The 12,350-nt window shown below is 49.2% G+C and overlaps 2 protein-coding genes across 2 annotated transcripts; both read left to right on the forward strand.

Annotated features, from left to right (window-relative positions):
* The first annotated feature begins 4,713 nt into the window (after positions 1-4,713).
* Positions 4,714-5,652, forward strand: LOC119933598 (olfactory receptor 6C74-like). Its single transcript, XM_038753148.1, has one exon. It carries the CDS (start codon positions 4,714-4,716, stop codon positions 5,650-5,652), a length of 939 nt encoding a protein of 312 aa, XP_038609076.1.
* A 4,570-nt stretch (positions 5,653-10,222) lies between these two features.
* LOC119933688 (olfactory receptor 6C75-like) lies at positions 10,223-11,161 on the forward strand. The gene has a single exon (XM_038753243.1). The coding sequence runs from the start codon at positions 10,223-10,225 to the stop codon at positions 11,159-11,161; it is 939 nt and encodes a 312-aa protein (XP_038609171.1).
* Positions 11,162-12,350: the final 1,189 nt, after the last annotated feature.

Here is a 12,350-nt window from a genome sequence, read left to right on the forward strand (position 1 = left end):
GTGTAGTTTTTTTTCTCCTTCCCCTGGATCCACGCACGCACTTTCTCCTGCCTTATGCTCCCTCACATTTTATACCTGCCAGACAACAATTCTGTCTCAAAAGCACTTATGAAATCCCTCTTTTTCCAGGGGTTCTTCCCCATTTCATTTTTTTTTTTACTTAGGTCTCACCCTCCTAACTACCACCTCAGCACTTATTCAATTCCAACAATCCATCACTTATTCAATTCCAACAACCCATAGCACTTCTGTTCATATCAATGTAATCTCTCCCAATTAATCTCCCTTCATCATAAATTGAGCCAACTCTAGCACAGGTGACTTTATTTAAAACCATCTTCAGCACTTGTGCATTCATCTTTATTCAACTGTGCATTCGACTACTTAATGCTACCATTCTAGTGATAAATTATTATTATTACTATTATTACTATTGTTATTATTGTTGTTGCATTTGTTGATTGCTTACTGGATACCAAACACTGTACTAAGCCCTAGGGTCAGTACAAGAAAATCAAGTCAGATGCAGTCCCTGTTCCACACTAACCTCACAGTCTAAATTGTAGGTAGAACAGGTATTGAATCCCCCTTAAACGGCTACGGAAAATGAGGCAGAGAGAAGTTAAGTGACCCATGGTTACACAGCAAACAAGTGGCAGAGCAGGGATTAGAACCTGAGTCCTTCCAGGCCTGCGCTGTTTCCACTAGGACATGCTTCTTCTCATTTCTATCATACCTTCCGTCCTCATTAGATTGCAATATTCTCGAGGAGAAGTGAAGTGTTGTTTATTCTACTGAAGTATCTCAGTAACTTAGTACTTCTCAGTAAGCACTCCATAAATACCACTGATCAAGTGACTGATTGGGTAAAGAATAGGACACTTCACTTTTCTCTGGAGGAGCTCATAACTACTACTACTACTACTACAGTATGAGATCTTCTATTTAGCCCTTACTTTCCCATAAATATACCTTCCTATTTTATCCATAATTCATTTTGGGTCTCTTCCCTGGATAGATTGCAAAATTCTTGTCTCCTACTTCTATTGTGTGTTTTTTTCTTTGTTCGCTTGTTTAGTTTTATTATGTAAGCGCTTAGCACGGAGGTCTGCACACAGTTAATGATACTGATGGATTGGGATTGTGTGCTATCCTCCTGGGAAGGTTTTGGGAAAGAACCGTTGGATGTAAATCCCCGAGGGCGGTTCCTGGGTGGGACCAGTGTTGATATTAATAGCTGGAGTCTAGGCATAAAGTCATTCATTCATTGAATCATATTTATTGAGCGCTTACTGTGTGGAGAGCACTGTACTAAGCTCTTGTTCAGCAACGAATGGCTGAAGCCAGAAAGCAGGGCCCAGACAGATGGTCCTATTTTAGGGTGGGGCAGCGCCGGGCTGGAGAATGAGCCTCTCCCCTCCCGCAGGCGAAGACCGGCGTAACTGTCCCACCCCAATGGAGAACTCAGCCAGCTTCCCCAGGCTGCGTCCCTGCGCTCCCCGCTTCATCTCTGGACGCTGAGCCCCTACTCCTGCCCTCCGAGGCCCCCACGGCCCCGTTCTCCGCGGGCTCCCGGCTCCACTGGCTGCCACCACGGGGAACAGTGTAAGCTCATTACTACTCCTGACTCCTGGCACCGGTCCACGAAGCTCGTCACGAACAGAGAGGATAAAACCAGCTTGGCTCCTACCGCGTTGGTCTTGAGAGCCACCCGCCTCCCCGCACGAGAACTGGGGTCCGTGGCTGTGACTGTTGGAATCAGGGCCACAGGGAGGCTGAAACTTCTCCTCTGGCCAGCGTCCACGGTTGCTCCTTTCTTACTTGTCATTACCCTTATGCTTCCGTCGCCAACCCTCTGCCCAGTTATGCTTAGATGGGGAGCCTTCCAGGGACAGTGTCTACTTCCCAAGCGCTTAGTACAGTGCTCCGCGCACAGTAAGTGCTCAACAAATACGATTGAATGAATGAATTGAATGAATGAAATTAATTAATTAATTAATTAAGGAGGCCTTCCCAGACTGAGCCCCCTCCTTCCTCTCTCCCTTCTCCCCATCCCCCCAACCTTACCTCCTTCCCCTCCCAACAGCACCTGTATATATGTATATGTGTTTGTACGTATTTATTCCTCAATTTATTTATTTATTTTATTTGAACATATTTATTCTATTTATTTTATTTTATTAATATGCTTTGTTTTGTTTTCTGTCTCCCCCTTCTAGACGGTGAGCCTGCTGTTGGGTAGGGACCTTCTCTATATGTTGCCAATTTGTACTTCCCAAGCGATTAGTACAGTGCTCTGCACGCAGTAAGCGCTCAATAAATAGGATTGAATGAATGAATGAATAATTCTCCGCTGGGTAACTTCCCCAGTGCTTAGTGCAATGCTTTGCCCCAATGCTACTCCTTGCTCCATTGCTGAAGGAGGGATGGGACCTCCTCTCTTTGATCACTGAGAGCCTTTTGCGTTCCCCAAAGGTTTTAGCATAGGAAGGTCACCTGGGGTGAGCGCTGTCTCTCTGGGTTCTGGATCGGATCTACTCTCGGTAGTACAGTGGGATCAAAGGGATGAGAGCTGATCTTTGGATGGCCTGGAGCGGGTCCCCCAGAGAAGGTCTGCTTGTCGAGGAGCCAAAAGGAGGGGGCCGGCTTCAAGGAGGAGACCCTGATTTGAAGAGGTTAGGCAGTGCTCTCTGGTCAAGTCCCTCTCCTCCTCTGGTGCAGCAACAGCATGCCGGCTTCGAGGGGGACCGAAAGTGGTCTTCTGGGTTTACCTTCTGAGGGCGCGATCAGGTACCTGATCCCCGGGAAAGTAAGTCTGTCCCTAATCTCCTCCCTGCCTTTCCCTTTCATCATCATCTCCCCCAAAGGGTATATGGAGTTCACGGGAGCTGACTCTTGTTCCCTCAGGTCGCTGGGACTCACACGCGCATTTTATACATTAGTTTGGATGACAACGGACATGATTTATCATTATTTTATCGTCATTATTATTGTTATTTCAGTGGTTGTTGTTATTCTTGTTGTTATGGCATTTAGTAAGCACTTACTGTTTGCTTAGCGCTTGGACAGATGCATGGTTATGCTATAAGACACAGTTCCTGACCTAAACAGGCCTCACAACTTTATCCCTATTTTACAGAGGAGAAAATTGAGGCCCAGAGGAATGAAAGGGCTTCTCCGAGGTCATGCAGAGTTGGAATGAAAATGTAGGTCTTCCAAAACCTAGCCCCAGGCTATGATCCTTACATTAACGAGTCCTCTTCAAATCTCCTGGTCCAGGGCAGGCCATCAGCCTGAGTAAAGCGAGTGAGCAGAAGCCATGAACATCTCCCCAAAGAGGGGTAGGGGGGCGTCTCCTGCGACGATGTCATTCCACATGGAACAAGAGAAAGATCTTACCCCCACCCTGGAGATCCCGGGCCCCGTGTTAGAGAAGTTGTCCATTCAGGTCAGTCATCACATCTTGCCGGTGATGGGGTTGTCTTTACTCTTCGGCAGGAGGCAGAGCAACCTACTGAAAACAGTACAGGCCTGGGAGTCAGGAGGCCTGGCATCTAGTCAAAATTCTCCTTCAGGCCTATGGGCTGACCCTGGGCAAACACTTCACCACTCTGAACCTCAGATTCCTCCGCTATAAAATGAGGATAAGATAGATTGTGAGCTTCCTGAGGGACAGAAATTGAGTCCGTTCTGACCATTCGAATCTACCTCAGTACTTCAGGTGGTGCTTAGCACATAGGGTGTGCTTTGTTAACGCTGTAACTGATTCATCAATTGCACAGGATAATTCTTGAACTGTATATAACGGCTGCTCACTAGAAAAGGACACCAGAGAGGTGGAGAAGGTGTATGACCAGGAGCAGGAGGAGAGGGGGAAGAGGGGATAAGGAATATAGAAGGGAGGAAGAGAAAGAAGAGGCATAATGGGAGGAAAAAGGCGAGGGGGAAGAGGAGAATGAGAAGAAAGAGGAGAAGAAAGAGGATGAAGAGAAGGAAGAAGAAAAGGGAAGAAGAGGTAGAGGAGAAAGCATAATGAGAGAAGGAAAAGAGAAAGAAGAAGAGATAAATGAGAAACAAAGAGAAGGAAAAAGAGGAGGAGGAAGGAGGAGGAAGGAGGGGGGAGGTAATGGAAGGTAGTGGTTCACATCTTTGACCCCGTTCCCGAGAGACACCACCACCCCCCCCCCCCCCGCCCTAGGGTTGTATAAACCATGGCCGCTGAAAGTGACTACCAGATCCTGGTAGAAGCAGACAGAAGGGCAGAAGCAGACAGAAGGGCAGAAGCAGGTAGTCGAAATAGTTAGATATATCCTGAGAAATATACTGAGAGGTGGGAGCCAGAGAGAACAAGGCTGCCAGAAGAATGCGGAGCTTTCAGGGGACAGTGGGATCACCTGTACTGTGGGCAGGGTAAGGGCCAGGAGTGGAGAGCTGAACGAGAAGAGAGGGCTCAGACGGGTGCCCACTAGCCTCCTGTGGATAGGCAGGAGTGGAACTGGGGACATTTTACTACTAAACCCCCTCTGACCACAGTATGCATGGTTGGGTCGTGTGGCAAATGGAGTCTGAACCACTTACCGTCCAGGGGAGGGGGAATCGCTCGTTGGTTGGTCCATGGGCTCTTCCCCCGTCTTAGGGTGTTCCTGCATCTGCCCTCAGCTCCCCCATCTCTCCCATTACCTCTACAGATTTGGCTGACTCCACCAATCAACCATGGGAAACGGCACGGGGGTGACAGAGTTCATTCTCTTGGGACTCACAAATGACCCCCACCTGCAGGCTTTGATCTTCCTCGTCCTCTTTCTCGCCTACACAGTAGGCATCTCTGGGAACCTGACCATCGTCACCCTAACCCTGCTGGACTCCCGCCTCCACACTCCCATGTACTTTTTCCTGCGCAGCTTCTCCTTGTTGGAGATCGCCTTCACGTCCGCCTGTATTCCCAGATTCCTGGTCACCCTTGCCAGCGGAGACAGAACCATTTCCTTTTCCAACTGCTTCACTCAGCTGTTCTTCACCATCTTCCTGGCGGTGACAGAGTTCTTCCTCTTAGCCGCCATGTCCTACGACCGCTATGTTGCCATCTGCCGGCCGCTGCATTACACGACCGTCATGAGCCGGGGCGTATGCTCCCTGCTGGTCCTCTGCTCTTTTCTCTCCAGTTATATGATCGTGTTCCCACCGTTTGTGATGGCCATCCGGCTAGACTTCTGCGACTCCAACATCATCAACCATTTTTTCTGCGATTCTTCCCCATTGATGGGGCTTTCCTGCACAGACACCCGCTTCTTGGAGCTGATGGCTTTTCTCTTGTCCTTGGGGACGCTCTTCATTACCTTGGCGCTAATGACTGCGTCCTACACGGCCATTGCCCGCGCCATCCTGAGGCTTCCCTCCGCCCAACAGAGGAGAAAAGCCTTCTCCACGTGCACCTCCCACATGGTTGTGGTTTCCATCACATATGGCAGTTGCATCTTCATGTACATCAAACCGTCTGCCAAGGACAGGGTGGAACTGACCAAGGGGGTGGCGGTGCTCAACACTTCCGTTCCCCCCATGCTGAACCCCTTCATCTACACCCTGCGGAACGAGCAGGTCAAGCAGGCCTTCAGGGCCCTGGTGCTCCGGATTGGGTTTTCCTCCAGGAAGTGAAGGCTCATTTGCAATAGAATACCACATGAAAATCCACAGGAGTCACAAAAGGTCAACCATAAAGACTCAGTGCCTGTACATTAGCCTAGTGCTTCATCAGCTGCCCGACAAGCAGGACCTGGCCGTCCTCTAGCCATCCGTGTGTCCCGCACCACCCTCTTGTAAATCCCTCCCCCGACCTGGTCCCCCTGTTACTCTAACCCTTCTGCCCTCGATCATTCAGGGGGGAATGTTGCCATTTCCTGCCACGTAATAGAGACGTTCCGAGATTTGCTCTGCTGGTCAGTGTCGAAGCCGATGTAGTACGACAGGTGCAGTGTGATGTGTAGGGTTTTTTTCTCCTTCCCCTGGCTCCACGCCCTTTCTCCTGCCTTATGCTCGCTCACATTTCATACATGCCAGACAAAAATTCTGTCTTAAAAGCCCTTCTGAAATCCCTCTTCCTGCAGAGGTTCTTCCCCATTTCATTTTTTTCACTTAGGTCTCACCCTCCTAACTACCACCTCAGCACTTATTCAATTCCAACAACCCTTAGCACTTCTGTTCATATCAATTTAATCTTTCCCAATTGATCTCCCTTCATCTTAAATTGAGCCAACTCTAGCACAGATGACTTTATTTAAAACCATCTTCAGCACTTGTGCATTCATCTTTATTCAACTGTGCATTCGATTATTTAATCTGACCATTCTAGTGGTAAATTATTCTTATTCTATCATTATTGTTATTGTTGTTTTTGTATTTGTTCATTGCTTACTGGGTGCCAAACACTGAACTAAGCCCTAGGGTCAGTACAAGACCATCAAGTTAGATGCAGTCCCTGTTCCACACTAACCTCGCAGTCTAAATTAGAGGTAGAACTGGTATTGAATCCCCATTGAACAGCTATGGAAAGTGAAGCAGAGATAAGTTAAGTGACCCAAGGTTACACAGCAGACAAGTGGCAGAGCAGGATTAGAACCTGGGTCCTTCCAGTCCCGTGCTGTTTCCACTAAGGCATGCTACTTCTCATTTCTATCATACCTCCCGTCCTCATTAGATTGCAATATTCTTGAGGAGAAGTGACGTGTTTGTTTATTCTACTGTAGTATTTCAGTAATTTAGTACTTCTCAGTAAGCACTCCGTAAATACCTTTGATCAAGTGATTGATTGGGTAAAGAATAGTACACTTCACTTTGGAGGAGCTCATAACTTAGAACAGTGTTTTACACATAGTAAGTGCTTAACAAATGCCATTATTATTATTATTTTTACTACTACAACTACAACGGTATGAGACCTATTTAAGCCCTTACTTTCCGCAATTATACCTTCCTATTTTATCTGTAATTCATTTTGGGTCTCTTTCCTGAGTACACTATAAATTCCTTGTCTCCTACTTCTACTGCGTTTTTTCTTTGTCCGTTTGTTTGGTTGCTTTTATTATGTAAGCTTTTAGCACGGAGGTCTGCACAAAGTTAATGCTACTGATGGATTGGGATTGTGTGCTATCCTCCTAGGAAGGGTTTGGGAAAGAACTGTTGGATGTGAATCCCCAAGGGAGGTTCCTGGGTGGGACCAGGGTTGATATTAACAGCTGGAGTCTAGGCACAAAGTCATTCATTCATTCAATCATATTTATTGACCGCTTACTGTGTGGAGAGCATTGTACTAAGCTCTTGTTCAGCAATGAATGGCTGAAGCCAGAAAGCAGGGCCCAGCCAGAAGGTCCTATTTTAGGGTGGGGCAGCACCGGGCTGGAGAATGAGCCTCTCTCCTCCCGCAGGCCAAGACCAGCGTAACTGTCCCACCCCAAGGGAGAACTCAGCCAACGTCTCCAGGTTGTGTCCCTCCGTTCCCACTTCATTTCTGGACGCTGAGTCCCCCACCCTGCCCTCCGAGGTCCCCCCGGCCCCGTTCTTCACGGGCTCCGGTCTCCACTGGCTGCCACCATGGGGAACAGTGTAAGCTCATTACTACTCCTGACTCCTGGCACCGGTCCACGAAGCTCGTCGCGAACAGAGCGGATAAAACCAGCCTGGCTCCTGCCGCATTGGTCTTGAGAGCCACCCGCCTCCCCGCACGAGAACTGGGATCCGTGGCTGTGACTGTTGGAATCTGGACCACAAGGAGGCTGAAACTTCTCCTTTTGGCCACCGTCCGCCGTTGCTCATGTCTAACTTGTCATTGCCCTTATGTTTCCATCGCCAACCCTCTGCCCAGTTATGCTTAGATGGGGAGCCTTCCAGGGACCATGTCTAATTCTCTCCTGGGTATCTTCCACAGTTCTTAGAGCAATGCTTTGCCCCATTATTACTCCTTGCTCCGTTGCTGGAGGAGGGATGGGACCTCCTCTCTGTGATTTCTGAGAGCCTTTCACGTTCCCCATGCGGGAAGGTTACCTGGGGTGGGCACTGTCTCTCTTGGGTCTGGATCGGATCTGCCTTCAGCAGTGCGCGTGTGGGGGGCAAAAGGAGGGGAGCTGACCTACAGATGGCCTGGGGCAGGGCCCCGGAGAGAGGATCTGACTGTCGAGGAGCCAGAAGGAGGGGGCCGACTGCAGGGAGGAAGCCCTGATTTGAAGAGGTTAGACAGTTCTTCCTGCTCAAGACCTTCTCCTCCTCTGGTACAGCAACAGCACGCCAGCTCCGAGTGAGACCGAAAGCGGTCTTCTGGGTTCACCTTCTGAGGGGTGCGATCAGGGACCTGATCCCCGGGAAAGTAAGTCTGTCCCTGTTATCCTCCCTGCCTTTCCCCTTCATCATCGTCTCCCCGAAGGGGTATGTGGAGTTCGTGGGAGCAGACTCTTGTGCCCTCAGGTACCCACAAACGCATTTTATCCATTTTAACGCATTGTCGTGGTGACAGTTGAAAAGGATTGTCATTATTTTATCGTCATTATTATTTTTATTTCAGTGACTGTTGTTATTCTTGTTATTATGGCATTTAATAAGCACTTATTATTTGCTTAGAGCTTGGATAGATGCCTGGTTATGCTTTCAGACACAGTTCCTGACCCACACAGGCCTCACAACTTTATTCCCATCTTACAGAGGAGAACATGGAGGTCCAGAGAAATGAAAGGGCTTCTCCGAGGTCATGCAGCAGGCCAGGGGCAGAGTTGGAATGAAAACACAGGTCTTCCAGAACCTAGCCCCAGGCTGTGATCCTTAAATTAACGAGTCCTTTTCATATCTCCTGGTCCAGGGCAGGCCATCTGCCTGAGTAAAGCGAGTGAGCAGAAGCCATGAACATCTCCCCAAACAGGAGTAGGGGGCATCTCCTGCGACGATGTCATTCCACATGGAACAGGAGAAAGATCTTACCCCCACCCTGGAGATCCCGGCCCCCCTGTTAGAGAAGTTGTCCATTTAGGTCTGTCATCACATCTTGCCAGTGATGAGGTCGTCTTTACTCTTCGGCAGGAGGCAGAGCAACTTAGTGAAAATGGTACGGGCCTGCGAGTCAGGAGGCCTAGCATTTAGTCAAAATTCTCCTTCAGGCCCATGGGCTGACCATGGGCAAACACTACACCACTCTGAACCTCAGCTTCCTCCGCTATAAAATGAGGATAAGATAGATTGTGAGCCTCCTGAGGGACAGAAATTGAGGCCATTCTGACCACTCGAATCTACCTCAATACTTCAGCTGGTGCTTAGGCCTTAGGGAGTGCTGTGTTAATGCTGTAACTTTTTCATCAATTGCACAGGATAATTCTTGAGCAGTGTATAACTGCTGCTCACTAGAAAAGAACACCAGAGAGTGGAGAAGGTGTATAACCAGGAGCAGGAGGAGGAGGGGGAAGAGGGGATAAGGAATATAGAAGGGAGGAAGAGGAAGAAGAGGTATAATGGGAGGAAAAAGGCGAGGGGGAAGAGGAGAATGAGAAGAAAGAGGAGAAGAAAGAGGATGAAGAGAAGGAGGAAGAAAAGGAAAGAGGAGGTAGAGGAGAAAGCATAATGAGAGAAGGAAAAGAGGAAGAAGAGGAGGAGATAAATGAGAAAAAAAGAGGAGGAGGAGGAGGAAGGAGGAGGGCGGTAGTGGTTCAGATCTTTGGCCACGTTTCCTAGAGGCCCCCTTCCCCCGTCCCAGGCTGTATAAGTCATGGCCGCTGAAAGTGAGTACCAGATCCTGGCAGAAGCAGACAGAATGGCAGAATCAGGCAGTCGAAATAGTGAGAAATATACTGAGAAATATAGTGAGAGGTGGGAGCCAGAAAGAACAAGGCTGCCAGAAGAATGCGGAGCTTCCAGGGGACAGTGGGATCACCTGTACTGTGGGCAGGGTAAGGGCCAGGAGTGGAGAGCTGAACTAGAAGAGAAGGGTCAGACGGGTGCCCACGAGACTCCTGTGAATCGGCTGGAGTGGAACTGGGGGCATTTTCCTAGCAAAGCCCCTTTGTCCACAGTATGCATGGTTGGGTCATGTGGCAAATGGAGCCTGAACCACTGACCGTCCAGGGGAGGGGGGAATCGCTCGTTGATTGGTCCATGGGCTCTTCCCCCCGTCTTAGGGTGTTCCTGCATTTGCCCTCAGCTCCCCCATCTCTCCCATTACCTCTCCAGATTTGGCTGACTCCACCAATCAACCATGGGAAACGGCACGGGAGTGACAGAGTTCATCCTCCTGGGACTCACAGATGACCCCCACCTGCAGGCTCTGATCTTCCTCGTCCTCTTTCTCGCCTACGCAGTAGGCCTCACCGGGAACCTGACCATCGTCACTCTAACCCTGCTGGACTCCCGCCTCCGTACCCCCATGTACTTCTTCCTGTGCAGCTTCTCCTTGCTGGAGATCGCCTTCACATCTGCCTGTATTCCCAGATTCCTGGTCACCATCGCCAGCGGAGACAGAACCATTTCCTTTTCCAACTGCTTCACTCAGCTGTTCTTTACCATCTTTCTGGCTGTGACAGAGTTCTTCCTCCTGGCTGCCATGTCATACGATCGCTATGTTGCCATCTGCCGGCCCCTACACTACACGACCGTCATGAGCCGGGGCGTCTGCACCATTCTGGTCCTCTGCTCTTTTCTCTCCAGTTATATGATCGTGTTTCCAGCGGTTGTGATCGGCGCCCGGTTAGACTTCTGCAACTCCAACGTCATCAACCACTTTTTCTGCGATTCTTCCCCAATAATAGGGCTTTCCTGCACAGACACCCACTTCCTGGAGCTGATGGCTTTCCTCTTGTCCTTGGGAACGCTCTTTATTACCTTGGCACTAATGACTGCGTCCTACACGGCCATTGCCCGCGCCATCCTGAGGCTTCCCTCCTCCCAGCAGAGGAGAAAGGCCTTTTCCACGTGCTCCTCCCACATGATTGTGGTCTCCATCACATATGGCAGTTGCATCTTCATGTACATCAAACCGTCTGCCAAGGACAGGGTGGAACTGACCAAGGGGGTTGCGGTGCTCAACACTTCCGTTCCCCCCATGCTGAACCCCTTCATCTACACCCTGCGGAACGAGCAGGTCAAGCAGGCCTTCAGGGCCCTGGTGCTCCGAGTTGGGTTTTCCTCCAGGAAGTGAGGGCTCATCTGCAATAAAATGCCACAGGATAATCTAGAATCGCAAAAGGTCGTCCACAGAGACGCGGTGCCTGCACATTAGCCTAGTGCTTCATCTGTTGCTCGACAAACAGGACCTGGACGTTCTCCAGCCGTCTGTGCGCCCCTATACCCGCCTTCCTGTAAATCCCTCCCCTGGCCAGGTTCCCCTTGCAACCCCAGCCCTTCTGTCCCCATCCATTCAGAGGGGAATATTTGCCTTTTCCCTCCACATGATAGAGATGTTCCAAGATTTGCTCTCTGTGTCAGTGCTGAAGCTGATGGAGTGCCACAGGTGCAATGTGTGTGGGATTTTTTTTCAAAATTCCTTCCGTGTCCTTCCTAAGTGAGTTCTTGCACCTAAATATTTGATGTCACTTGCTGTCGGCAGAGGTGAACCCAAAGGCTCACCACCTCTTGCTACTATCCTATTGCTCCTATTGCACCCCCCTTTCACTCCCACTTTCCACTTGTCCCCTCACTTCTACCCTCTTGGTCTACTCATCTCACTCCCACTTCCTCTCATCTCGCACAAATGCATGTATAAACATTAGATTGCAATTATAGTGATATAGTCTAATTTGGGCAGGCACTTGAGCAGTCATTAGAGAACCAGCGTAGCCTAGTCGATAAGGCAGGGGCTTGAGAGTCAGAAGGACCTGGCTTCTAATCCCGACTCTGCCACTTAATAATAATGATAATAATAATAATAATGGCATTTATTAAGCGTTTATTATGTGCAAAGCACTGTTCAAAGCGCTGGGGAGGTTACAAGGTGATCAGGTTGTCCCACTGTGGGGCTCTTGTATGCTGTGTGACATTACGCAAGTCACTTCACATCTCTGTGATTCAGTTACTTCATCTGTAAAATGGTGATTTAGACAGCGAGCCCCATGTGAGAAAAGGACTATGTCCAAGTTAATTAATTTTTATGTACCCCAGCGCTCACTACAGTGCCTGGCACATTGTAAGCGCTTACCAAAAACCATAAAAGCACAGCATTCCAATCTGTCCTATTTGTTCTTCTTCCAACATGATCCTTATTCTTACTCTGGCTCCCACTCTTTGGAAATCATCTCTCTCTGTCTTCCCTACTCGTTTGGAAATGCCTGGATAGCAGCATGTCCAATGGTGATTGGATGGCGAGGGAGTAGAGTCTGAGCAGGTGCCCA

This window comes from Tachyglossus aculeatus, chromosome 10 (assembly GCF_015852505.1).
Source record: "Tachyglossus aculeatus isolate mTacAcu1 chromosome 10, mTacAcu1.pri, whole genome shotgun sequence".
Taxonomy (NCBI): domain Eukaryota; kingdom Metazoa; phylum Chordata; class Mammalia; order Monotremata; family Tachyglossidae; genus Tachyglossus; species Tachyglossus aculeatus.